Source organism: Betta splendens, chromosome 22 (assembly GCF_900634795.4).
Source record: "Betta splendens chromosome 22, fBetSpl5.4, whole genome shotgun sequence".
Classification (NCBI taxonomy): Eukaryota; Metazoa; Chordata; class Actinopteri; order Anabantiformes; family Osphronemidae; genus Betta; species Betta splendens.
The window spans coordinates 9,498,462-9,526,167 of NC_040900.2; the positions used below are offsets into that span (position 1 = coordinate 9,498,462).

At 47.8% G+C, this 27,706-nt stretch overlaps 2 protein-coding genes across 3 annotated transcripts in view; both read right to left on the reverse strand.

Annotated features, from left to right (window-relative positions):
- atrn (attractin) overlaps positions 1-3,727 on the reverse strand; it is a 73,414-nt gene extending 69,687 nt beyond the window's left edge. Inside the window, exon 1 of one of the 2 annotated variants that reach the window (XM_041069041.2) lies at positions 3,251-3,727. In XM_041069041.2, coding sequence (XP_040924975.1) covers positions 3,251-3,495 — 245 coding nt within the window. In that variant the 5' untranslated portion in view covers positions 3,496-3,727. The remainder of the gene's footprint in view (positions 1-3,250) is intronic. The other variant, XM_029139090.3, reaches the window with a different exon arrangement.
- A 604-nt stretch (positions 3,728-4,331) lies between these two features.
- On the reverse strand, positions 4,332-27,473 carry eif2ak3 (eukaryotic translation initiation factor 2-alpha kinase 3). Its single transcript, XM_029139100.3, has 18 exons — positions 26,742-27,473; positions 18,967-19,096; positions 13,319-13,513; positions 13,074-13,204; positions 12,651-12,912; positions 12,399-12,561; positions 12,177-12,302; positions 11,843-11,965; positions 11,469-11,698; positions 11,238-11,350; positions 10,112-10,234; positions 9,798-9,947; positions 9,104-9,653; positions 8,741-8,914; positions 8,305-8,478; positions 8,065-8,166; positions 7,604-7,666; positions 4,332-7,279 (listed from the first exon to the last, which is right to left on the reverse strand). Exons 1-18 carry the CDS (start codon positions 27,047-27,049, stop codon positions 7,097-7,099), a joined length of 3,300 nt encoding a protein of 1,099 aa, XP_028994933.1. The 5' UTR covers positions 27,050-27,473; the 3' UTR covers positions 4,332-7,096.
- Between the last annotated feature and the right edge of the window lie 233 nt (positions 27,474-27,706).

The window sequence follows — 27,706 nt, forward strand, 5'->3', positions numbered from 1 at the left end:
TAAAATGAGGTCTGGAACATAATTTCTACCTATGCAGCCGGGTAGCACTGAACTATAATCAACTTTATGCCAGTCCACTAAAAGTTGAAACCTGGGGGGAGCTTAACACGATGCTGGCGTGTGTGTGTGTGTGTGTGTGTGTGTGTGTGTGTGGGTGTGGGTGTGTGTGTTCATGCTCTACTACTGATCTTTATTCAGACGAGGACGTGCAGTAAGTTGTTAGTTAATCCTAATGCAATTAATGCAGAGAGTTTGTGCCAGGACATGAAGATGCATCACAGGTTGCGTTGGCTCTCAGTGCCACAAAGCAGCTGCTCACAATAGACCCACTCATAACCCACAGGACACTCAAATAAAAAAACCTTTTCATACTAATAAAGAAGCTCAGTCGAGTGTCTTTGGGCCTCTTTGTGCAAAAAAGCAAATAGCTGTCTTTTGTGGACATAATCTGATCGAAGCATGAATATGAGACACACTTTGGCCTCATGGCAACAGTCACCGACATTACGAGCGACAGACACAGGCAAGGATTTACAGAAACAGAGACAAACAGTTGCTTCCACGGATCTGCGGGGAATCGCAAAAGTGCCGATTTAGCATTTTAGGCAGCAAATCTGATTTCACAGCAGCAGGAAAGTCGCCTTAGTGAGATTTCCGCCTCCGCCGTAGCTCGGCAGAGGGGAGCAGGACCTCGTTCGTGGTGGACTAGGAGCACGGCGAGGCCGGCGTGAAGCAGCTGCCGCCCTGTTGCGCGTCATCCCTCGCTTCAGCCGAACCCCCTGCTTTTAATCACGTCTCTGAGAAAAGCCATCAGACAAAACATCTCAGCCAGCAGCAGCTCGTCTGCACAGCCCACGGACCCCCCAGTGATTGTTGTCAGAGCGACAGCACCTCATCTCTGTTTGGAGACAGTGCTGCTGAATTTTTTAAGTTGTCATGCTGTCATTTTTTTTTTTTTTAATCTGAGTAACACAAAGAAGCTGCTCGTCATCTTATAGATGGATGGCTGCCTCTCAACCCTGACAAATACAAACGACAGCTTGACAGGAGGCAACTAAAGGCAGGTTTAGCTTGCTTATATTGTTCTGGGATTATTATGATATACGCTACACTTTATGTAGAAGATATGAGACATTCAGCCAAAGCTCAACAACAACACACACACTGCGTTTGTCTCCCCCTTCCTTCATGTTGATTTTGGAGCCAGGGCTCCATCTTGGCATGAGGCTGCCACAGAGAGCTGCTCTTTACCAGCGTTCAGCCGCTTGTATGGCAGCATTGTCTGTATGCTAAACACGGCATCAGACCACAGGCTCCCATCAGCCCTTTGACCGCGCTAGCAAAACAACACGGCTCGGGGTCCACTTCAGTGTGAAATCACAGACGAGTAAGTGACAGTGGCTCGTCTGACGGCATCTCAGCGAACGCAGGCTTGAGCCGGTGAACCACCTGCGAGTCAGCGTCCCGCTATGTTATTAGTGGAGTCCAGGGCGGATGTGTCACCACAGCGAGAGGACGACTGGGCTGCATGTTCCCTCCACGACAAGAAGCTGACAACTGTTAAATACTTAGCGGAGTCCAGTGATCGGCTTCGAGGAGAAAAAAAAACAATGCCACATAAACCAGCAACGGCTGTAAAACAGAAACAGAAAATAAATAATGAATTTCCAATCTGCACGCTTGCGTTTCACAAATTTGTCCGACTGCATTCCACAACACCTGGTGGTAGATGACACCTTGGAAACCTGTGCCAAGCATTGGTTCCAGCTTCCTGGTTATCTGATTAATCAACAACTCAGTCCACAGCGCTCAAATCAGAGACGTTCGTGCTAGAACCGCTCCCGTCACGCAGGAAGCCGCTGAGGCCAGTGATGTTTTCCCCTGTAGCGTTCGACTGCCACAACGGCATCCGTTGGCCCCGCGACCAAGAGGAGCGCTCAACCCTGCCTCACCGAAAAGCACAGCAGCCATCCAGCCTCCATTTTACCTGTACAGATACGCTCAGCAATCAGCTGTGTTAATGTGCAGACAGCCCCAGCTCCTCTTCAGCTTCAGCCACAGCTACTCTGAGGATGCAGAGCGCCGCAGGCCTCCTGCCGGCGCTGCTTTATGACCTCTCGGGCTGGCACCGAGCTGACTTAGCACAACAGAGTACAGAATATTAAAAAAAAAAATGGACAAAACAGCCAGGATCTTATAAAAGCTGAGGTTTGGTTATAGGACAAACCCTGATGGAGACATTTTAGCTGCACAAAGATGCCAGCTCATCAAATTGCTGAAACAGGATCAGCTTGCTAACAAGCAACAACAGCAGCAGTATAATATTACTGTTTAAGCACAAATTTAATGTGGGGTATGGTTTTTGTAAATAAAAAAAAAACAGCCTTAAGGTACTAAATGTAGCGCTCTAACGGACAGTGACTTGTGACACTCATTTGTTCACAGACTAGTAGTTTAGATAATGTGTTCTTTATATTTATTAGTTTATTTGCACACATCTGACATGTAGTTTCACTACCTTTCTTTGAATCAGTACCTCCACACATGTGGGCAGAAAGGAGGTCAGTAGGAGCGGATGTGTTATTGTTTCCATATGTTTCCATGAATTCAACCAGCAACAATAACCTAAATGCATCAGCTGGAAACACGTGCTTCTAACAAGGGAGCAGGCAAAGATCCCACACGTTGACCCTGAACTGCTGCTGTTGTCCTGTTGATTTAACGTTTAAGTGAGTCAGATACGCCGATGAATGCTGTATGTCAGAGCATCATCTGCCCGCGTGTCCCCAGCTGCTCCCACATCTGTACGTGTTACTCTGGGTTCAATCACCTGGTGCCAGAGCATCATCACTGAAGACAACACTGAAAGGGAGTTAAAGCTCAAGTGACTGGCTTATTACTCCCTAAATGTGACACCATAGGACATATAATTTTTAATAACGTCACAGTAGATATGGGGGCTACAACATCAGCTGACAGGTGAATGCCACCAGTGGTGAGTTAAGTGATGATGATGATGCTGATGATGATGATGGTGATGATGGTGACATAGCTAACGTTTCATCCGTCAAATCCCACAAACTTCTTTCGATGAGGCAGAGCTAAGCTAGCAGTAGTAACAGCAGCGTCTACGTGCCTCAGGTGTGCGCTGCCATCTCCAGCGCAGCATCCTGGGCTCGGAATTAGCACCTTTAGCACAGATTAAAGCAAACGCGTGATAAAGGCAGCTTTATTTAGCAGCTCCCCGTACCTGAAGCGCCCTCCGCAGTGCTGGCACTGGTCCCCGACCCAGCCGGGGAAGCACACACAGTTGCCCGTGGCGGCGTTGCACTGTCCGTTCATACACGGCTTGTCGCACTCCTTTGCCTCGGTGAAGCCGGGCAGCGCGGAGAGCAGCCCGATGATCGAGAGCAGGAGCGCGGTGGTCAGCATCAGCAGGCTCCGGCCCCGGCCCGAGTCCGAGTCCGAGCAGGCCCGCCGCGTCGCCGCGGACATTCTCGCACAAAAGACGGCTGCGTACGGCAAACGCTCCGCTGCTAGGGGAGCAGGAGACGGCGGAGTGACGTGTAGTGTGGTTCCGTTATTCGGAACGGAACTAGAGAATCCCAAGAGGCGACGTTCGGTGTCTTCCTGGAGCCTGGTAGTCGCTGGTTCCTAGCTTTACATCTTCCCAGCGGTTGTTTCCCAGCGCCGCACCGAGCCGCATATTGACATCCAGAAGTGACGTAAGCGCGACGGAAATGCGCAACACCTTAAACCACGCCCCTTCCAGCTAGCTGGCTAGCTAGCTAGCTGGCTTCTATTACTTACCATTTTCTTATCAGCAGTTGGTTTTGCAAGTAATAAATCATTCAAACTACACCACCCCTTACTATGAGAGACAAAGGTTGAACGCGACCGTCTAACACAGAAATCGATAAAATGATAAATAAATCGACGGCCAAATAAAATGCGAACTGTTATTTGTGCCACGGGGTCCTTACCGGACACCGTAGAACAGTTGAACAATGTAGGCATCTTACCACATCTTCTTAGAAACGAGTATTTGTGAGTAATCTCAAAAATAATGCATATAAAAGTTGCCCACAGATGGTTATTAAGTTATAAACTGTATGTCTCTATAATTGAATATGCATAATTCCAATGATTGTAGTATTGTATGATGTCATATTTATGTATTTCTATGTATTTTTCACATTTTATTCAGTTACAATATTTATTAAATATAAACTCAGCTAGTGTGTTTTGTGAAGGTAGCGTTTGCCTACCATCAGAATCCAATGGCCCAACACAAAGTCACAGACTGCACACCAAGGAGACCAAACTGTACAAACGGTATAGAACAGTTTATTCAATTTAGACTTGTAAGAAGTCATCATTTCCGAAGCGCTCAGTACATGAAGCGCATTCGTAATAACACCAACCCAAAAAAGGATTGATCGCGGCATTAGAACATAAATACAGCAAATAAACATATTTACAATTCAACATGGACACAGTGGAGTTTCTGCAACTACACGTCCAGACACAGGCCTTAGAGATGAGGAGAGGAGAAGGATTTCTGAATTTAAGTCTTTAAAGAAAAACTACCTGAACAGCAGGCGTGGAAGGTTAACCACAAAGCATACTCTACAAACAAATGTTCTTCGTTTAAGTAAAAAGAAAAAAAAAATAAACTCTAGAACCTCTGAAAAAACACTATTGTTTATAATGCTGTTTTCAGTTTAAAGGTATTGGATGATAAGCTAGTTTCTATGTTAGGTGAATTAAGCTGAAAATGTCCTTCTTTCTGTTGTAAATCAGTCACATACAAGTCTTAAATTCACTAAGGAAACAACAAGAATTATGAAAAAGTCTCCACGTCTTTTCAGTTTATTTTCTGCAAAGGAAGATTTACCCCAGATCGTGAAGATTCCTTTGAAATATCAAACTTTAGTGTTATAAACTTTTCGTCCGGTCCTTTATTCAGACAGCAAAGGACTTTAGTAACAGTACTACATGCTGTACCTTTACCAAAGCAAATTTTGAGAAGATTTTGCAGCATGAAGTTTCACATTATTCCTCTGTAATTAGAGGATATGTCACATATGTCAAAATCTGTCATTTTCCACCGCTATGGTGGTGGGAGTACAGTTTGTAAAGTTAACTATTATGAGAGGATGACTCATCTTTGGTGGGATGAGTGGACGGACAAACAAACAAATCTGTTGGACTTCCTGTAAATTACAGTAATCAAAAAACCCTGCAGTGTATTCAAAAAACTGCACTTGATAAAAAAAGAGAAAGAAGTTCTTAGAAAAGTACAATCATTGAAAGCACATTACAGTTAGCAGTTTGAATGTGTGTAGCAGTTTGAATGTGTCACAGGTCATGTGACTCCCCCAGCACTTCTTATGTCATGTGACTCCCCCAGCACTTCTTATGTCCATTAACCAAAGTTTACGTGGATCATATGACCACCATCAGGTCCAGTTCACAGTAGACAATCTAGAGGGGAGAAAACAGTATCGCCTTTCTGACTAAATGCTATTTTTCCTGCACTATGGGAGAGTGGCAGACCTCAGCTCTGGGTGCCTCAGCAGGAAAACCAGCTGGATGGGGTTTGGAGCACAGTTGTACAACTACAAAAAATGTGAGGTGAGTTAATAGTTAGAGAAAAGTACACTTAAACTGACTTTCAAATGGCACTCTGGTCCTTCGGCTTTCCTCCAGTGCTCAAAGCAGCGCAACCCCCTCCGCGTGGTCCCCAAATGTGTGAAAACAAACACTGAAAACAAGTTCCACCAGCTATAGGCGGTGACCACCATTATTCTGTCTCTGGAGGTCACACTGTAACATTCAGCTATCTGTTAATGGCAGAGATCGGCTCCTCTTTGTTTCCTCTCCCCAACTATATTATATCTTACAGTTGCCTCATGAAAAAGCCATTTACAAGCAACGGCGCCCTACATTATATACAGGATTGACCAAATGTATCTTCTCAAGGAACTAAGCAAAATTATGTACAGTGGACAAAGAGGAGGTGTTGGAAAGTGATTAAGCACCTCAGAATCGTTGTATTAATTTACACACAGAAAAACTGCGTCCAAGTACTGGCTTCAAGAAACTCACACTCACCCCTTCATTTCCCTATCAGATGCATGCAAGACAGGAGCCAAAGGCTCTGCATTCATCCATAGGGGGCCATAGGTCCCTTTCTAAAGGCAAACTGTATCTTATCAACTGGATTCATAAATTCCTCTCTATGCAATACATCACCTTATATTATTAAAAAAAGACATAGGAAAAAGATGGTCTTTTTTGGTCTCCCAAATCAGGCATATCAGGTGTCAGAACACCAAGTTAGTGCTCGTACCAGTGATTAGTACTGGTCACTAGTAGATGGGATGATCAAGCTTCAAAGGTCCCTTGGAGTCTCCTCTTGGTTGTGATACCTGAGGTGTAGCATGGGTGAGTGAACACTGGCTAAATGTTGGGGACAAGCAGCATGTTGTGACCAGACAGGGATCAAATCTTTTTCAAATCAGTATTTCTTTACACTCAGCCATCTCAGAGTACTCGGATGCTCATGTAAAAGTGAGGAAATGCCAGGTGTTTAAGACATTACATATAAACATTATTATAAAATCATGTAGCTACAATGTGAGGACTGCAGCTTAGTTCACACAGAGCAGAAAGGCTGCAGTCAACACTGCCCATCTGGCACTTAGAGCCACTCAGAATAACTTCCAAAAATTATTTGCAAGTACCTCCTGAGCCAAGTCTGATCATCTGATATAGAACGGCTTTCACTTTTAAAATACACTTACACTTGTAAGTGAAGTGTAAGTGTGGTTAAAATTGGGACCATGAGTAATATAATGGCGTGCGAACATTTAACGGCATGTGAATTTGCCAAGCAACAGTATTTGTGCAGGATTTTGTCTCAGGGATAAATTCCTGCACATTTCTTGTACTTGGCATTAAAGTGAACCTGTCTGAGGCAGTGTGTGATGTCGGAGCGGGGCTGTGGTGTTTCGTTTGGGCAGCAGACCAGCAGGGGGGACGACAGAAGGAGGATCGTAGAACAGAGGTTATACATCGTGTCGTGGGGTCGTCAGGTAGTCGATGTCTGGCGTGACGGGCGTCCCATAGAGGAGGCGCTGTATGTGCGGGAGCGCTGCCTCACTGCCAGTCTGCTAGGCAGCTCCAGCTCCTGGAAGAGGGGGGTCCCTGTGATGTCGGCTGCTTCAGGACGCTCGCTGGGGCTCAGCGACAGCATGCTGCGCACCATGCTCAGCTGCACACACAGAAAAAATACAGCACAGTGAGTGCTCTATCTAATGTACTAATCTTGATTTTTGTCAATTAAGCATCGGAAAACTAATTTAATCCATCCTTTTAAACAGTGATCAAGTGATTTTCTCTGATGGGATTATGGGTTTAGATAAAGTTATAGAAAACGGGGCAGATAATAATAGCAGCTGTTGATTTTATCTGCAGAGGGCCTCCCCCTTTGGAGAATTCCCTCTGTATATGTTGGCACAAACAAAACGTTTTTCCACTACTGGTTCAGGGTCAGTTTGAACTCGGAGCCACTAGGTGGCAGCACAGAACCACTCACCTCCTGAACGTTGTTTTTGGAGAAAACCTCTGGGAAGAGCAGCTTTCTCACCTCTGTCAGTGTCTGGAAGAAAGGATGTAAACACCTGTGAGCAGAGCTGTGTTGCTGGTTAATCAGGTCCTTTGTTACCGAGACAAAGGCAGCCTGGTCAATCACACAAGCCACAATTAAAATTGGCAATCATGTCTGTTTGAATAATGATAGTGACTGGGTATTTGTTTTATGGTTTTCCCCAAAGGAATTTTCGGAACCAGGCAGAAAGATAAACTTTAATAAATAGCAGCAGAGACTTTCAAGTAAACAGTATTTATAATAAATAGGGAAACAGACAAACATGCTCTAAGCTGACAATTACTGCATACTTTACTTCAGTGTCAGGGTCCTTTAGGGAATAAGTTCTTAAGAGAAGAAAATCAAGTAAATTACGACGTGTTTATCCATGCATGTGTTTGCTGACTCACCCTCACTCTCTCCATCTGGGTCCTGAAAGGATACAGCAGCTCAAACAGGATCAGTCCCAGAGAGTAAATGTCCACTTTGTGAGAGTAAGAGTTTCCAGACAGCTGCCAGGGGAAAATATGATACAATTCTAGATCCAATTCCACCTTATATATACATTTAAAGTTAAATGCAGGTTTTTTAAGTAAACAATCTTCTGCATGGTCTGTGCCATGTTATAACTGGGCGACAGTTTGACTCACCTGCTCTGGGCTCATGTAGAGCTTGGTGCCGACCTGGCCTGTGTGACGGGTCAGCAGTGGTGCGGGCGTCAGGGCACTCGTCTCCTCATCGTCTTCCTCCTGGTCCATGGCTGTCACCAGGCCAAAGTCTCCCACCTTGACGACGTCATCCATAGTGAAGAAGATGTTGGAAGGCTGGAGGGCAGACAGTGACAGGTTATGTAACGTGTGGCAAACACATTACCACCGAGGCTGCAAGCATGAACCTGTTCAACTCCCAAATACTCCACAAAAATCAACTTACACAAAGTAAGGAGGAAGCTGAAAGAAGGTTTCACTGAGAGTTAGTTTAAACGTCTCTCGAAGCATTTTGTTTTTGCATTCCCCACTTTCAAAACACCTGCACATTTCCTGGTAAATCTGAATTATAGTAGACAATACTAATGTCTATGTTCACCTTGAGGTCCCTGTGCATGAGCCCCTTGCTGTGCAGGAAATCCACTGCCTCTGCAATTTGGAGGAAAATATCCAGACACTGGTTGTGCTCCCTGTGGTCTGGGAGGTAGCGTTCAGCCATCCAGTCCTTCAGGTTCTCCTTTCGACAGAGCTGCATCTGGATGTAGAGGTAAACCTGAGGAGAAAGAAGAGAGTGTAACGTACATTACATCATGGTACAGACGTATCACATTATGTATACAGTCATAAATTGTTATTATTTTCATTATATCAATATCCACACTTACTGCAGAGAAACCTGAAATTAGGAAGTAAAACCTCCACATAAGATCATAACTACAGTATGTGTGAATGACAGACTGACCTTGGGAGAAGGCTGTGCCCGCCGTGTTGGAGGAGATGTGGCTGGAGGCAGGGTAAGTGAAGTCGGACGGGGCGGAGAGGATGAGGAGGCTGGGACAGACTCCTGTAGTTTGGTGTGCGAGGAAGACGAGCTGTTCTTCTCCGTCACCGTGGCCGGACTGGCTGCGCCGGACACCGAATCCGTGTCCGCGTCCGCATCGCGGTCGCAGCCAGAGTCCTCGAACACAATGTCGAAGGAAGAGGAGGTGCAGTCGCAGGGGCCGCGAGGGGAGCATAGCTCAAAGGAGTGAGGGGGGTCCGAGGCGTCGGGGTCGGCCTGGCTGTCGCGCTCGGACATCAGGCTGTCGTGGCCGAGGAGCGGGTGGAAGGACAGGTCTCCGTCATCGACGCCAAAACCTACAGTACTGCTGGAGAGCAGCACACGTGCGTCAACGGAGGACTCCAGGACGTCTCCTCCTGTCCCACAGACGGGTGAGACCGAGCTGGACACGGGCACTTTAACCGACAGCGCCTCCATGTGGTCGAGAAAGCTCACAGGCCAGTCTGTGGTACTGAGAGAGAGAAAAAGGCAGGAGTACATTTAAGGAAAAGCGCAGGGTTGCAGCGTAATAAATGTCAGAAATTTTTAATTATTATTAAGTTGAGTAAGTTAATGAGTAAGTTAAATATTGGTTGGTCTAAAAGCTCGGGCTCACCTGGTGTCTTTTAGCCACCTCTGATCCTGCTCCTCCTGCCAACCCTCAGGAGGGCTCTCCTGCCAGGCGTTGAAGTAGCGGATAATCCCCGGGTGCTCCAGCTTGGCCAGGGCCTTCACCTCTCGCATCACCTTCTCCCGGGCCAGTTCTCTGAATGATTAGGGTCCGAACAAACAAGTCTGGTGAGTTCAGAGCAGAGCTCTACACCTCATCAAAATGTCACACATGCCTCTGAGCTCATGCAACTCAGCTTAACATCATTAAAGAAAACCTGGATAAAGGAGGAGACAGTAGCCTCCGGCGTGAGGAGCTACCTGTTGGGCAGACGGATTCTTTTGATGGCGTAATTGCAGTCGTCCACTTTGTTGCGGGCTTCGAACACAACTCCGAACCCCCCGCGGCCGAGGCACTGCACCGGCTCAAAGTCAGTCAGGTACCTGGGTAGAAGATGCTCTGGGTTAAAAATGATTGATGAATTTCAGAGGCCAGGTAGAGAAGGGTTTACTGTGATCAGGGGAAGGTGATTACTACCAGATAAATCCCTGTCAAAGCTCACGGCTGCTGATTGGGTATATAATCGAGTTACCCCATGAAAACGACTTGGCATATTGTTGTATACTATTGTTACAGTGCTTTAATAATAATCCTGCTGAAGACACCACCCTGTCAAAGCATCCCGGGAGTCTCGGTTCTGAATCACATGTGGCCACACATGCTTTCCATCCCATCTCACACCGTCCCTGTCACTCACGCGATGCCGACTCATGCCTGCTGCAGCAGCTGCCACAGCCACTGGTCCTATTTAAAGGGAAGCATCTTAGGCAACAGCAATTTGCATGGACTGCGGGATCAGCTTTAAAGGAAAGAGACAGTTGGGATGCTTGTCATTTTAGGGCGTATCACAAATAGAGAACTCACGTGGGATGACAGCAGGAGCAAACGCTCGACTGTGTTCGGGCTAATTAAGCCACGATATTCAGGGGGAAAAATGTAGAGATGCAAATGTAATCAATCAGACTACAGAGGCTTGGTGGAGACCCTTACATTAAGCCCATTAATCTTATCTGGGATGTCCATAGAAATAAAAAACTTTTGGAAATGTGCTGACAGTGATGTGAAGTGACCGTGTGGCAGATGCTGCTGCTTGGGTGTGGTCTGCAGGGGCCAAGGTCATTTTCATTTGATGGCAAACAGCTGAGCCATCCAATCATGCACCACCGTCTTCCCATCGCAGCCTTGTCCTATCAAAGCAGGCTGGAAGACCAGTGGTCACCATGGTAACAGTGCCAAATCTGTAGCTACACCTTGAAAGTGTGAGACTCGCACGTGACTTTCGAGTGTGGGGGCCCACGACTCCTCGCACGGTGCCGGTGTTACGCGAAGTTCTCCTGAGTCATGACAACACAAATGGCGCCTCAGCTTCAGCGCCGATGCCGTTACCTGGATACGTATTCGCTGGAACGAGTCTCCATAGAAACCGGCTCTTTGGATTCCACAACCTCGAGGTCAAACTTGCTGTCCGTCTGACACTGCGTCTCCGACTCTTTCCGCTGCTGTGGGGGAGACAACCGGGACAAAACAGACCCAGTGAGGAACCTGAATGAATCTGACTTGATCTCATACTCATACTATAGGTCTGATCAGCGGCTGGCTGCGTGTCTGAGGTCTTACCCTCACGTAGGCCACAGGGGCGGGGGGGTGGAAGAACTTGCGGACGATGTAGGTGGTGGCGGCGATACAGAAGACGATGGTGCCGAGGATTTCCTTCCACCAGGGCAGAAGCAGAACCGGGTCCTTCCTCCTGCGGCTGTCAGCCCCCGCCTTGTTTCCTTTGATCAGGCTCACGGCGCTGTCGCGTTTCCCTCGATAACGCTTGCCATAGGGGAAGTAGTAGCCGTTGTCTGTAGAGAAGAGGAGGGAAAGTTACATTCATTCAGCTCCTGCAGCCAACATGTCCCCTGTCACACACTCAGAGGTCTTTGTAGAATGCAAACCTTCATATTACGGTTTTACGCGGCGCCTTCAAGGCAGCATTAGGCTCTTACCGTATGGATACTGAAGGATGGATAAGGCTCCGTTGCTGTACTCCTCGTGCGAGAACTTGTCGTTGTTCAAACACTTGTCAAACTCATCAGAGCCGACCAGGGCTGGCGTCCGAGATGGGGAATCTGTGAAGGACAAGATGTGGGTGAGTTATTGATCCTGGTGGAAGGAGGGATTGGGGCTGAATAACACTCCAAGGGTAGACACATACTGTACATAGGATAAAAAGTAGCAAAGCTGCCATGATACAAGGACCACACTTTAATTATGAGGCCACAAGTTCAGCTCGTTTGGTGATTAGACAGAAAACCTAACGACTAAGTGGTGTGCGCTTACGGATTAGAGGCTTCCATTTCACGGTAGGTAGAGGAATTATGTCCTTCTGTGATCCAATGGCTGTAGAGGGGAACTTTTCACTGATCCTCACTGAGGACTGGAGGTAGAGCTGGCCCTGAAACATGCCTGACAAAGTAAACATAAATGAAAAATCAGCTGTCTACATACGAGGGGGGAGCACAGGTGTGGGTTGAATGTGTGTATGCTTGTGTATGAATGTACCCAAGTACACGCTGGACTCAGCAGCACCTCTGGCCTTCACGTCGCCATCATCCTCCTCGTCATCGGTTTCTGCCTGGTTGCTGTAGGTGGTGTCATCGAACAGGCTGATTGGTGTGACTTTCCCTCCACCCACCAGCCAGGCCGAGGCAATGGGTGTGCAGAACTACACAACACAGACCGGGCGGGATGAGTTGCTGAACTGACAGAGCTCAAGCTGGGTTTTAAAGAAACCACTGGGTTTTAAGATCTGACCTGATGCTCCCAGACCACCTGTCCATCATGCTCGGTGCTGAAGGCCATGACCTTCCAATCGGGGACCGACACCTTAATAACGAGGTCCAGATTCTGGTTTTGCTGGTTCTCCGTGTGCTCTGCCTCTGTTGGTTCCTCGCTGATGACCCGCTGACTCTCCCTCCAGGTGTCTCCGTTTGCCACGTCTCCCTCGAGGAAGTTCATCCCAGACTGGGACTCCGGAAGAAGCCTAAGCTCAAAGTTCCCAACACTGAAGTTCCACCTTGAACCAAGGGAATATCAATTTAAGTTTTGTTTTATCCATTAAGGGAAAGATCAGGTTCGTTTTAAACCACAATAGAAGCTCAGTGGGGCGACTGGGACCATTTCTGAACCAACATGCTGCATCCCCTTCAAGCCTGAATGACAAGGACAGGAACTCACTTCTCCATCCCTGACCGAGGCCTGATGGCTCGCACAGTTTTCTGAGTCCTCTGCAGCAGGAGCACGTCTTCCGCCTCCATCTCATCCTCCCCCCAGCGGCTGCAGCCCACCGCAGAGCAGATGTACCGCAGCTGAGGCGAACAGCAGGAGGGAAATTAAAGAGAGACCAATTCCACTGTCAGTACATTTATTACTAACTTTTTAAATCTTAATACATGAAGACAGAGTCTGTTTTTTGGACTGACCTTTCCGCTGTAAGCCCCCAGGCCATAGGTAGTGAGGGATTTGCCCCCAACCAGGACCGTGTCCTCTCCGATCCGGTAGGACGACTCCAGCAAGGACTCCACACTGAAAGGCACTGCTTCCATTGTCTCCCTGTCCCGGTTCCACTGGAACAAGGCACCGTCCAGCGAAGGGATGACCATCTTGTTTCCAAACACCTGCAGGGTGAACCACATGCACACTGTATCACGCCTGTACAGAACTTGCTATGCCAAACCCAAAACTGGGCTCTCTTTTTAGGAATAGGATGAAGTGATGAGCTTTGCCACGACTGTGACAGGAGAGCACGGTATTGCAGATGAACAGCTCAATACCGGTCAGAAACATTCCCTCCCAACTTTGTTTCATCCATCTGATGCAATCGCTTTTAACACATATCAACCCCTCTAAAGTATCCTTTTCAGTTTGAAAAGTCCTTTTCAGTTCAGACAATCGTTCAAACGCAAAAACACTTGCCCACACAGACAACACTGGCCGACACACATCCGCCCACACAGCAGCAGCTTTAGCCCCCGCACACTTGGACTCCATCCATAAGCTTGGGACCATTACACAACCAAGAGCCTAAGTAATTAACCTGGATCCGTTTGAAAGTGTGCAACCCTGGATAACGAGAGTGTGTACGGCTAGGCGCTCACTGCCAGGGTGCAGCCAGGATGACATCATTGCAAAAACATGAGCCCAAATCCAGACTTAACCTCCACAGCTTTAGCTTTAGCTCATCAGGGGGTGGAAGGACAATTGCCCCCCCTCCTCAGTTACCACAGTCGTGATTTTATGCAGCCCTCCATCAAAAATCACTTTATTCCAAGTTCAACCTGTGACTCACCAAGTGTCCATGAATATAAAAGTAATTTCTGTTAGAAGCCCCGTTTTTTTTGATGAAGGCAGACTTTTAAATAGAACCCTGATCCGGGTCTTCTGGGGTTGAACATGAAAGGTTGCCCTGTCAGTCATTTGTGATTTGAGAAACCATCAGACTCCCATCAGAGCCCTTTTTATTGCGCCTTAAGTGCTGGAGGGACTGAAGTGCGGCTGCACGATTAAGGGGAGCACCGGCGATGTCATCTTTAAAGAGGGAGGGGCTGGCTCGGTGACAAGAGGAGGACTAATTTAGCAGGTGACAGGAGGAGGGGATAACGATCTGACCATCGCATCACGCCGTGCTGCATGGGCCGAAGGGGCGCAAAGAGGGTTACAGCGGAGAGGAGCTCCTCTGAGCCGCGGATGAGTCATCCTGCTCCTGATGCCTTAATCCACGTCCCTGATCCGGCCTGGGGTCGGGATCCCCTCCGCAGGTGCATGTTAACACAGACACAACAGGCTTCCATTAAAAGCATTCCATCAGTGACCTGATCCCGCCACTCTCTGAGACGGCATCACAATATTTATCGCTTTGTATTTATGAACAGAAATCAGATTACTGGTGCCAGTGCCTCCACCTTCACTGATTTGATTTTACACGCTGCACTTTGACAGGTGTAGCTTTTCTTTTGTATTAGGTTGAAGAAAAGCCAAGTGGTGGTCTGCATCTCCTCACTCCTTTCTCCTGCATTACCATCACACCAGCTCTTTAAAAGTCTGCCAGAGATGTCTTCTGAATTATTAACCTTATCTCGGCTGTAACCATGTTCCTCAGGCCTTGAAACTCATTATATCCCAGCACAGTGTAGCTTCCACGGGTCCACAGAGATTCTTGTGGCATGTGAGCTTATTCACATATTTAGACTGCTTTTAAAGCTCAAAGCCACTGGAAGTTCACTGTTATGAAACCACTCTTCACAACATTGCCTTCGGTGAAGTCGCTGTGCTGTGACGTCCAGATCTAGATTCAAACAACAAATTATCAAGCGCTGCTAAAGTCTAAATGTGGGTTATCAGTTCACCATGTCATGTATGACTCCTAGCAACAAACTATGCAATACATCCTTCCCACATCTCCCAGTTAATCAAATCTGAAGAGAGGCCATGCTGTGAAGTTTATAGAAAGTCTGCTTATCTTAACTGAAACATGACTTTTTTTATGATGAAAAGCTGTTGCTCTGCCAATGGGAACGCAGCCGCTCAAAGCTTCTGGCTGTGAATTATTCCAAGAAGAAAAAAGGTATAAGGAAAAGACATTTAGATAGGGAAGGAAGTCCTTTCATGATTAGAAGACCCAACCCCCCCATCAAAGCAAACGAAACACATCCTTTGATGAACGGCGTATGAATGTAAGATCAGCGGTCCACCCCCACTCTGTGCTTTTTGCTTTTGTCTTTGTCTCATCTCTTCGAATAATATTGTTTTTGTTATATTGTACTTGCATCGGAAACAAGGGAAGAACATTCTAAATCAAATAATTCAGAGGCCCTAGATTTAGCATTTTTCAGCCTAGATGATTCAAAACAATAATTTAATGATTAGATGATTCAATGCCTTTCTTCTTCTTGGTCTGTTTTGCCATTAGGGTTAAATATTTATTATGTTGTTCATCTCATTCAAGTCTTCCCATTTTCTGAATGTGTGGGTGAAAATCCACTATCACTGCAAGACCAGAGCCATTCAGCTATTTTGGGATATTGATCTGTTGGCCACACAGAGCACCCAGTGTGCACAAATATTGTTTTTTTTCACATTTTTTGTGAAGGCATTCAACCCGAGCCGTGCTAATGAATGTGATGTTTCACGGTATTATATCGTGCCCGTGGGAACTGTGGGGCTGCTGCTGTGGGTGGGAGGTGGGGGGAGGGGGGGGTGGGGTGGTCGTGGTGTAAGTGGATGTTTGTGTGTGGCTGCTGACGCTCCAGCGATCCTGTCAAACAGCGTCAGCTCTCAGCCACAGATGTTGGCCCACAAGGCTACTGCTCCACTTAAAGGCGGCAGACAGGGTGAGCGGGCGAGCGACACAGAGCACCAGAGAGAGAGCGAGAGAGAGAGAGAGAGAGAGAGCAGTATGAAAAATAATCAAAACGAAAATCAGAGCGGCCAGAAAAGTATCGACTTCCTGCCAAAAATATCACCCATGTGTTCTTTTTCATTTCCTTCACCGCTGCAGGAGAATTATTACTTGTCACATTAGTGGCTCAGAGGTGATCAATCGCTAAGTCGTTGTGTAGCAATCAATCAAAGCCTCTCATTGTTCATCCGTTCAGAGAGCCAGCAGAGGTATGCAAGTGTGTGTCTGCTGGACTGTGCACGTGAAGACTGTTTATTATGTGATGACATCATCTTTGGTCTACGGCATTACCTCACCCCGCTAATCACTCACCCCCCCCTTATCTCCCCGGGATGAGTCACTCCACACTGGCAACGATTCCCTACCCCCCCCCCCTGCTAAACACACACACCCCTCACCCCTCGCTCTTTAGACCCTGGAGCAACTCTTGGCTTTTTGAAGTGATGGCTTCTTTTTCTGCAGACAATGCTGTTTGTGGCTCTGCTGTCCCTCATTCCACAATAAAAAAAAGAAAAACACACAGACACACTGCAGGATGCAGCAGGTGACTGGCTGCTTCCTCCCCGGCGTGCGGCGGCCAGCCAATGGCAGGGTGGCAGACACCCCCTAGCCTCTAATCACCGAGCAGACTGGTGTCTCAGGAACCCGGCGAGCGCCAATGAAACCGCCGTGAAGCGCGCGCAGCAGACAGGCAACCCGGGTTACCGAGGGTAGGGAGGCCAAGGCTGGACTTACAGAAAGTAGGAAAAACACACTCCATCCAGTAGTCACAACATGTGACGTCACAGTCAGCCACTGGGCTCAGAGCTGACAGGAGTCTTCCCTTGTCCTGTTCTGTCAGCCCAATTAAGAACAGGTTCACAACACAGCGCATGTCCATTTATGAATTTCCTGACTCTCCTCCTTTTAAACCAAACAGATAATAAGATCACGTAGAATCACAGAAGGGACGATGAAGACTTCATTTTCCTTCATTACGGAACTTGCATTTTTTTGCTTTGACGAAATATAATAACACAATAATGACTATAAAGGTACATTTGTACTAATGTGTGACATTTCATTCAACATTGAAATTTTATTTAACAGTGTGTATACACATATATCAAAGTAAACTATTTGTTAGAATGAAATTTATCAAATCATATGTAGTTTTGAAAGCAAACTGGAAAACGCTGCCTAGTTTTTGCCTTATGGAAGTTTTCAAAGTATTTCCTAACCCAGTGAAAGACCTCCATCACACCAGAGATTCCATTAACTAAAGGAATAGAAAAAAGGAACCCCACACATCCTGCTGCTTCCATATAACAAGTGTGAGGTCTCGTAAGTCAGTATAGCAAGGTGCAACTGTATGTTCAAGGTCAGACTTACAGAAGCTGCTTCAACTCTATGAACTACCAGAGCTTCAAGCAGCCTTTAGAGGCTCTTTACATCTAACCTCCGAGGACTCCAGAATAACCCATTCATCAATTCTGAGTTTCAAAGACTTTAACACAGCAGAAGGACAGGGTTGAGTCTAAAGACCCCCACCCCCCTTTAATTTTTCAGATCTGAGCCCATATTACCGCAGCTGTGATGTGGACTGTTCTGTAATTTGCTCCATCGTTCTAATTGTGGGTTTCCTAATCAGCGATTTGAGTTCCTCTCAGGGTTTAGCTGCTCACACGCAGACCTCTTAGGCTCAATGGCACATGCTTAAAAACCCCTTCATTTACACTTGGGAGGTGCTAAAACACCACTCAGATTCATCAGTAGTGAGCTCTGGAGTTGCTATGCTTGGATTCTTGTATAGTAGTTGAATTCTTTCGTTTTTTGTGCTTGCATTTCATTTATATTTGCGATTCTGCTTTTTTACAAAGCTCATACTTGTGAGCTGCCAAATAGCTTTGATTGGCTTTTACGTACTATGGGAAGCAGAAAGAACTGTGAGCTAGAAAATAGCCTTTCTAATGGATTCCTTTTATTGCTACAACATACCAAAGCAGAGACATGTGTTTATGTGCCAGTGTGAGAGTTCATTACTCCAATTCACCCATTCCCAGCGTGAGCCGACCAGCGCTGAACTGATCTCAGCAGCCACCCAGACCTTTGTTAGTATCAGAGGCTTTTTCCCTGAGGCAAATCTCAAACACAGAGGGTCCACATCAAAGTGAGCCACGAGCACATCTATGCTACGTATCTGGGAGAGCGGCGCTCTGGTCTCGCTCTGGGCTACACTTCACTTTCAGCATGTCAGCGTGGGCGGTTTAAGCTTCTGTATACATGTACACGCGAGGGTCTCGCCGCGCTCGTATGTGTAAACCACCACAGTCAACAAAGAGGCTAATCCTCCGGGCGAAGCAGCCAGTCGCAGATTTATGCGGGGGTGTACGGTATGTCTGCTGTGCATTGTGTATGTGTGTACACGCGGTGAATGTAGGCTACAGCAGCCCTCGGCTGACTGTTCAAAGTGCACCCAGTTCAATTGCTGCTCTTGTGCTCTTGTTCTGAGGCAGAAAGTGAAGACAAGATCAGATGCTTAACCTTCCTTGACAAGTCAATACTGTGGAAATCGACTTATTAGCTCCTGGTACTATTAATCAGCCGTATAATGTCTGCTTAACCTCCTGGGTCTCTCATTATTACCCATTCAGATGAACCACAGTGTAAACAGATGCACACGCACTGGTCTACCTCTGGTTTGCTGAGGCTGGAGGACACCAGGCAGCCGGAGCCCACATCCAGGTCCCACTGCTTCCTGCCCTGGTTGTGTGGATCCAGAGCAGAGATCCGTCCATCCAGGGTACTGATGATCACAAGCGACCTGCGAATGGAACACAATACGTGGGTTTGTGGACACCTATTACACGTGTGTAGCGTACGCACTGGCGAGGACGCGGCGCCGGCACGGACGGACTCTCGCCGCAGCGTTTCTCTTCACAGCGCCGTCGTCCTTGCACGCTCGCTCTCCTTTGGGAGCTCCAGCCGGCGTCTCCCCTTCTAGTCCAGCTGTGTTTGAACAGTCAGGGTGACCTTCATCTGCGGCCCTGGCACACCTGTGCCGCGACTACCGCCGTCCACGCACGTGCAATTAAGAAGGCTGGAAGCGACTGTTTGTCTCATTATTTTCGTTTAAATAGATTTTAGCACGGTTCATTTAAATTCAACAAACACTGACAATTACAGTAATCGCGTCATAATTATATAACTGAATTTATTATTACTACTTCTGATGATGCCGTTACACATTTTTAACACTGAAACTTTTACTCAAACTCAAAAACATGTTTAATATTATGAAAATGTGTTCAAGTAAATATCCTAAGCCAGTTCAACCAACTAAACTTTATATTGTAATATTCTGCTATTAATTAGAAAGTTTGGTACTAATATCTACATACAGAATATTTGTACTGCTAAATAAAGGGGCGACATTTTTATTATTACCATCGGTACCTATTAAGTCATTAATAAGCACTACAATAGCAATAAGATAAAAATAGGAAGCAGGGGAAACAGCATGCAGGGGGTGAACGCTTCCCCTTAGATGATATATGTGTTGAGACTTCTCGCAGCAGCAGGATACTGTGCTCCTGTGCTGCTGAGGCAAAAAAAAAAAAAAGTAAGTAGTTTTCCTCCCAACTGATTCTACCACAACATGGACTGGCGGATAGGTTTTCCTCCATCACTGGCAAAATACAAATTGTCCAAATGAGCTTCATTCTCTTTTATGTGCCCACACAGCAAGGTCTTGTAGCAGTTCCTCTCTCTCTCGCCTTGTAACTGATGAACTGACGTGAATGGATTGAGATGCCCAGCCCTGCTCTTTTGCTGCATTGCCTGTCAATCACGCCCCACGCGCTGGCGGGGGCCACATCCCGACTATTGATCGGTATCTGTCCAGAGGAGATGCTGTCAACGGGGCTTTTAGCTTTATTTAACCAGCGAGGGTGTGCTGAGCTTACACCCACCGCTGCGCAGGCACACAGCTGGGACCCAGGCAGCCTCACAGGGGCATGTGGGGTTTTAACGGCCTCCCCTGTGTACCACGGGGATACAAAGATAGAAGTAGCTGAGAGTGAAGACAGTGTTACGCTCGTTCACTCCAAAAACAAGATTAGGAAAAGCCCAAACTTGGCCTGATCACAATCAATCATCTTCATTTTTTCACTTAAACAGACTGTATTTAATATAAACACCAACTGCTCAATCCATCATTCAGACCCAGCAGGTGAATTGTTATTGAGCAGCTATAATTCCTTATTGAGTCACCGTATTGAGCGATCTTTAGCCATGGAGGGAAAACAGCATGTTCAAGGATGTTTAAGACTTAGAACAACTAAGGAATTGATTGTTTTAGGGGATTCAAATCAATTTGAGGAAAGCTTCTCTCATGTTCCACAGGAAGCTGCACTTGCTGCTCGGGTCCAGCTACTTGTTCGGCTCAACTGGAGCTGGAAGTTTGCATAAAAATGCAAATAGGATCACTTAACAGTAATGAGCCATGTGTCTCGCAGCCCCATCAGAGCCAAGATTATCTCCCCAAATCTCCTCTTAGCACCATCAGCCTCGCCACTAGCACTGAAGTGTAGCATACTAAGAAAAACATTGTTTTTCCTTTCAACCGCCAATGAAAACAGAGAGCTAAAACCTGCTCACACCCCCTCGATTGGCTGCGAGACCCTGCCAAAAATATTAGGCTGATTGGCTGTTGCTAAGCAGTCGGCTCTCTGAGAGGGTAGAAGCTTTGGCGGCCTTCACTGGTAGCGCCCCCCCCAACCCACTCCGTGTCCTGTTGTGAATGTAGAAGTGAGGAAGAAGTCACTGAGAGTATCGAGTTCAACTTCAGACATGGAAGGAAGGCGAGGGAGAGATAGAAGAATTGAATTCTGAGGGGGAGATCAAAGGCTTGTGGACTCTTTGTACTCCAGATCCAAAATAATAAAAAAAAGGAGTGGGGGGGTGCGAAGGGGCAGTTAACTGTACAACTTAGGCATCGGGATGCTACTGGAGAAAACAAGCAGGGGAGGAGCAGCTAGACGGAAGCAAACAATAAAAAAAAAAAGAAGTCAAACTAAACAAACAGCCCGACTCATTTGGCACTGGAGGCAATTTATTTTCCATGTCTGAGCCCCGGGACACCGCTGCTCTGCTTGTCACCAAAGGGATCACATGTAGCCTGTGGGGCCGCTGCTGCTGCTGACTGGAGCAGATGCAGGCGGCGAACCCGGAGACGTAGGCAGCGCGAAGGAAGAGGCAGCAACGGGGAGAGGGGTGAGGGAGCCTCCAGACTGGGGGTTGTTAGCGTCCTCGCCTGCAATGTTGTCAAAGTGTCATAATAGCGCTGAGTGCTTCTTCAATCACAAAGCATGTGGTGGAGCGGGGAGCCAATTAGCCCCGCTCTCACCAGACTCCGCTCCTCAGAGACGCTCAGCCTCAGACTGCACACACCGGCAAAACCCCGCCGCCGATAAACACGCTCCATTGAAAGAAGCAACCAGGATGTTTACACGGGGCCGAGTCTCCAAGGAGCCGGAGCCGGGGAGCCGGGCCAATCGCGGGCGCCTGCCGCTTCCCGGCCGCCAATGGGCCCGGCGCGATCCGCCCCGCTCAGCCAATGGGCGGGCGGCTCGGCAGACTGCGAGCCAACGGCAGCGCGGGGCCGCCTGTAACCATGCAACAGCGAGCAGCACCCAGCGCAGCGCTGAGGAGCCACCGAGAGGCAGAGCGAAAATACCAGAGCACGTGGGGAGAAAGTTATGGATGCGGCTCGGAGCCGGCCGCACCCAGAACCACCAGCTGCAGCCAGCAGAAAGAAAAAGTGCAGCGCATTCCTTCAAAGTGCTCAGGTTGTGGGGAATAATGTCAGGCGGGTGACTCCAGGGATGATATGATACAAGTTTTTAACCTTGTTGAGCTCGCTGTGCCTTTCAAACGTGATAATCCTATAATTCAGTGAACATTATTTCACGGCTTAGGAGCTACAGGCAGTAAGTCATCATGGGTTCGGCAAACATCACTAAGCTCCCACGTGGCCCGTAAATTGGAAGGTGTCACACTGGTGCGTGACAGGTTAACAAATCATACGGGCACATGACATAAGAGCCTCGAACAGTGTTGGATGGGACCTCACTGTCCTCTGCACCTGCCACACGAACTCGTGACGCTCTCTCCATTCCTGGCAACAGCAGCTGGAGGCTGAGTGACGGGGAGCCTGAGTGACAGACCTGCAGTCCGCTTTGGAATTGACCTCACATCCGTCAGGGTCACTGCAGCAGCGACCGCCGCAGAGCGCGAAGGGTGCGGTTCGGAGAAAAAACTTCTCGTAGTGGCATAAAAAAAACATTTAGAAGTGCTGCCATCGCCCTCTCTCTCTCTCTCTCTCTCTCTCTCCAACCCATACCGTCTCACACGTGGTAAAATCCAAACTCTATGGCGCCACGCTCCTGCTGGCTGATTGGCCGGCGTGTCGTGCGGAGCCGAGGATGCGATTGGTTGTTGCTAAGCAGTGAGGAGCCGTCGAGAGTGAAAACAAGGCAGCGTGGTCCTACGAACTACCAGCTAGCTGCTTGTTTTAAGGCTCCCGTCGCTCTCTCGGCGTATCCCACCTTTTTGCCTCTGCCCCACCCATTACTGCAGTGCTGCAAGATGGGTGCTGCCGCCTCACCGAAATAGCCACTGACCTAATAAATTCACACCTACTAATAATCCCATTCAGCACCGGTGTTATTTAGGAAGAGCTGGCGGCTGTTTCTGCCTGTGCACGTGTTATGAAACAACCATCTTCACAAAAAGGTGTCTGAGGGCGTTGTGTAGCCCAGACAGCAGACATGAAGTGGAGAGAAACAGATGAATAATGAAGACACTAAAGATGATCAGGTCTGAACATCACCTGAGGACAGGCATCACATCCATACACGCTTAAACACTAAAACATGCTTACGTAAGAAAACACCAAAGATATAATTGGGTAGAAGAGCTTATATAAGCTTGTTTAAAGTGACCCTGAGTCGGGCAACTGCAGTTATACATTCAGACCTTTGCACAAGGACCGAGTTTAAAGAAGTGGTTTAAGTGCTCAATTAAATCTCCTGGCGGGCAGTTTAGCCAACTTCATCCTGACCTGTTATTTTGGGGACAGGATCTATTAATAAAAGCACAACATCTCCCTAGTTACAGAGAGTGGACCGGTGAAACAAAGTGAGAAAGATAAAAAAAAAAAAAAAAAAAACACAACGGAATGAATTCTCCCATCCTAAAGAAAAAAATTCTCCTCCTCCTTTACCTAACTATAGCAAGACCCATGCGGCCAACTCAAATTCTGAGCACTAGGCCACCGCTCCGTCGCAATTGGCCAGCAAGTCACTCGGCTCGGTTGATTGGCTGTTGCTAAGCAGTGGGGCTGGTGGGAGCCAGCCGGCGAACACGGCGGCCCAGAAGAGCTGTTGCCGCTACAAGGCCCTGAGGGGGGTTTGGAGGGGGGGGTACAAGGCGTGGAGGGGGGGTGGGTGGAGGTGGGGGTGGCAGGTTCCAACTAAGCCGCCGTCCTCTCACCTTCAACAGCTCCCCGCGGTGCCGGAGGCCCCGGCGGAGCCCTCAGCCCGGCGCACGCACGATCCACGAACGCAGGAAAAGGACTCGGGCGCACGCGCGAGGCCGACGAGATGTAAACACAGAGTCCCCCAGGCGACGCATAGCATATAGACGTCTGCGTTAAGAGGTGAGGCGACGGCAACGAGGCGGCACGACAGCCGCGCGCGTCTCAGTGAGGGACGCATCAAAGCCAACATCTAGAATATTTATAGACTACAGGATGGGGAGCAGATGAGAAGAAAAGAAGAAATAAAACAAATCACACGTGCGCAACTGACTGAAAACTGAAACAGTTGACTGTTTTCAAACGCTGTGAGGCGTCTGAAGTGTTCCTCTTATGAAGCCAATTTAGAAGGAAATAAAAAAAAAAAAAAAAACAAGTTCTGCGCTCACAACCAGACGGATGCAGCTCAATGTCCACAAATCGCCAAGTTCTCTGGATCCTTCAAGAGCGCTCCATGCGTTTTTGTGCGGATATTTGCGTCATGAAGGTCAAGTATGTTTTTGTACAAAGTAAATGACTTGGCACATCTGTAAAGTTGTGCCAGGATCACTGCTGTCAGTGTGTGCACACGAGTAAAGGTTGCAGAAGGAGGTTGGCGATATGTTTTCAAAAGGCCGACCTAATTAACGCCGGGCGTTCAGACGGCGGCACAATAACAATAGTCAAGTTTACTGTTCTATAGCGGTGTTTTCTCCTCAGTCCTTCACCACATGTAATAAAAACAACAACTCGCTCCACATTAATGTGTGTGTCAAAACAGTTCCTGGCATTTACATGCCGACGGCTCTCTCGTTTTGGAATTGGCCCGTTTCAATGGAAACAATCCTAAATTGAGATTTGTTTCTTGTGATGTTCCCAAAGTTCAGCAGCAATTCTCCTGACAGATGGCTGGAAACAGAGCGTGGAGGAGAGCATATACTCGAGGGGCGGCATTAAAAAGCAATGTGTGCGCGCGGAGGTAGGGGAGAGCCGAAGGGAAAGGAACCAGGGTTGGATGAGAGCGGGGAGAGTAAATTCAAGAATGACACAAAGAGAATAAATGCAGGAGAGAAACGGGAGCCGGCAGACGGAGCGTGATCACAGGTCGTCGTTTGTTTTGACACGCGAAACAGGAAACCTTCCACAAGTTCATTATTTTCTTAGCTCTGCAAAACTAGTGTCATATGTTACATCTTTGTTGCTGCGTTACAGACAGGTTTTCAATGAATAATTCACCTGTTCCATCTACCTCACAAGCTACTTTGTTAATTCTATATCTTGTGGACTTTCACTTTATCGGTGTTACTGTTTGTTATTGTGACGCCAGGTCATTTCATAGTTACTGTTTTTGTTCTGCCACAGTGGCTGAGTGTTGTTACACAAACAAGTAAAACAGCACATGTACAGTATAACAATTTAAATATAATATACTGAAAACAGCTATTTAAAAAAAAAGTCTGCAAAGGATGCTTAAGAAGCAAAAATTGTGGGAAAGTGAAAAAGAAGAGGAGACAGCGGCAGAAACAAGCTGTTACATACTTAGATACTTTGGGGGTTGCTTCAAAGTGAGCCTCAGTAATAAAGAGCACTGGGAAAAAAGCTGCATTTTACCACTGAATAGTTCCAGTAGGTTCCAGTATAAAATTCTCCCAGATGTTTGACTTTAACATTTTCATTTTGAAGACCGACATGGATCGAACTGGCTCTTGAAAAAGCAGACAGCGCGTTGATCACACTACACAGAGAATAATTCAGCGATGGGCCTGATCTGTTTCAACAAAGCAAGGCACTGAAATAACAATGACCCAAGAAGCTGCAGCACAGGCAAAAAGCTATGTAATGGACCAGGTAAAAAAAAAGCCTAAAACGGATGAGGAGAATGGAAACCACAAAAAACACACTGCGCCAAACATCTAAGGTGGGCGTCAAACCTACTGTTTACCAAGGAAGACAAAATCAATGCCCTTCCCACTGCGCCAACAACATCTGACTTTGGGCAGCAGCATCAGCCTAACGGGGTTCACTGTGGGAAGCAGGAAGCTTCCGCTGGCAGGATCCAGCTACTGTGACCCCGTGTCATGAATGGACACCACGCTCACAGCGTTGGATCTGCATCATGGGCGCACGAGTGGGTCTCCAGCTGCGTGTTTGCTTTGGATTTGTGCAACAACACAAGTGTCGAGCTGAACTTGTGTTGTGAACACGCTTCCTGCTCAGGCAGCGTCACAACATGCGAGGTGAACTCGGCTTTAAAGTGTGACAGCTATTCTGACTGTAGCCTCAGACCCACAACAAACCGCCTCTACGGGATCACAGCCGGACCCTCTGCCAGAGGCCGAGCGGGTGGGGAGAGGACCTGTGACCTGTGCCGCTCACGTGCAGTAAAGGGGCGCTTGAACGCACCACGGAGCGATGAGGCTCAGCGAGAGGGGGAGCGTCGGCGCGAGCTCCCGGAAGCAAAGCAGACACCTCTGCTCGGCGCAAAGCGCTTGTTTGTGTCTCGCGCACACGAACGGGAGCGCGGCTTGGAGCCCGACTCGTTCGCCTGCATTTCCAGGACGCCTCGCCTCGTGACACGTCGCAGCTTCACGGGGGAACTTTTGGGAGACTAGCGTCGGTTAGCTGAAGTTTGCGTGGACGACCCCAAACGCGTCTTGCCCAGACATGTCGAGACACAGCGCCTCACTGCAAACGCTTTCACTTTTCTCAGCATGCTCCATAACGAACGTGCAAAAACGCCACAAGAACCCCCGTGATTGTCTGCGTTGCTAGAAACGTGTCAGCGTTTCAACGGTCAACGGCGAATAAAACACAGATGGCGTTTTGCGTGTGTCCGATAATGGGTGCGCAGCTGCTGCGTGTCCGTTAAGCCAGTGTTTTGACTGTCAGTTACCTCGCGGCTCGGACGTTTCCGGTACTTTCTCCATAGAAGTCATCCGCCTCCCCCGTCGACCCGTTCTCGTCGTCCTCCACCGTAACGTCTGCTCCAGTGACCGGGGCGCCTAAGCTGTCCAAGCCCCGCTCCATGACTCTTGAACCATCTTCCACCGAGGTCGCAGCCGCTGCCCGGGTGGCGGACTGTGGGTCCCTGCCGATGGCGGAGCCCTGAGCTTGCGAAGTCCCGAATCCGATGAGAGCTTTGAGCAACAGCAGGAGCACCAGGGAAATGCTCACGTTTCCAAAGTGAAGCCCCCTTTCCATTTGTAAGACTGGCACATTAGTGAAATAGGAGATTTACATGCCACTATGGCCTTGTAAATCTTAACATAAAACCTAAAGTACAAAAGCTGTTAAACGACCAAGAAAAATCCGTACTGTGCTGCAAAACGCCCTTTCAAATCTGTTCTTTAAACTAAGTAAACATAAACAGCCACTGGGACACCATGTTATTCCCTTTATACTTCACTCAGACTTGCCTTGGTAACGCTAAGTCCCGCCTTGTTTCTAAACTAGGATTGGGCCGTAAAATGGCTACGTTCGTTAAAAAGTCATGCAGCCGTTTCTCATTGGGTCGTTCGACCTCAATCACGGAGACTCGCATACTAAGCAAAATACGGTTGCATCAAATGTCTGTCACTCAAAAGGGAGGGCGCCGAGTGCTCCAGCCCCCCAAACAATGCATGTCATTGGCTTATCCGCTGTCGGTCAAAACAACGCAGGCGCACTAACGGCTGCCACACAGCTAAAGCAAACGGTGACGCAAAAATGTCCCTGGTGGCTATTCCTGGGGCGCGAGTGTGATTGGTGGAATGTGCAGCCGTCCGTCCAATAGAATGATACTTACGACACACAGCGACGCTATTGGCCAAAATGTGATTTGGTGATCAAATACACGTCCGTGATTCGACACTTGGTCTG

What these genes read in the sequence shown, in the direction of transcription:
- eif2ak3 (XM_029139100.3), bottom strand. Translation starts at nt 27,049, where the DNA reads ATGGAAAGGGGGCTTCACTTTGGAAACGTGAGCATTTCCCTGGTGCTC. An exon ending in CCAGCCTCAGCAAACCAGAG is followed by an intron (nt 13,514 to 18,966) that starts GTAGACCAGTGC and finishes TTCACCCTGCAG; the next exon opens with GTGTTTGGAAACAAGATGGT. An exon ending in AGGTGGCTAAAAGACACCAG is followed by an intron (nt 9,654 to 9,797) that starts GTGAGCCCGAGC and finishes TCTCTCTCTCAG; the next exon opens with TACCACAGACTGGCCTGTGA.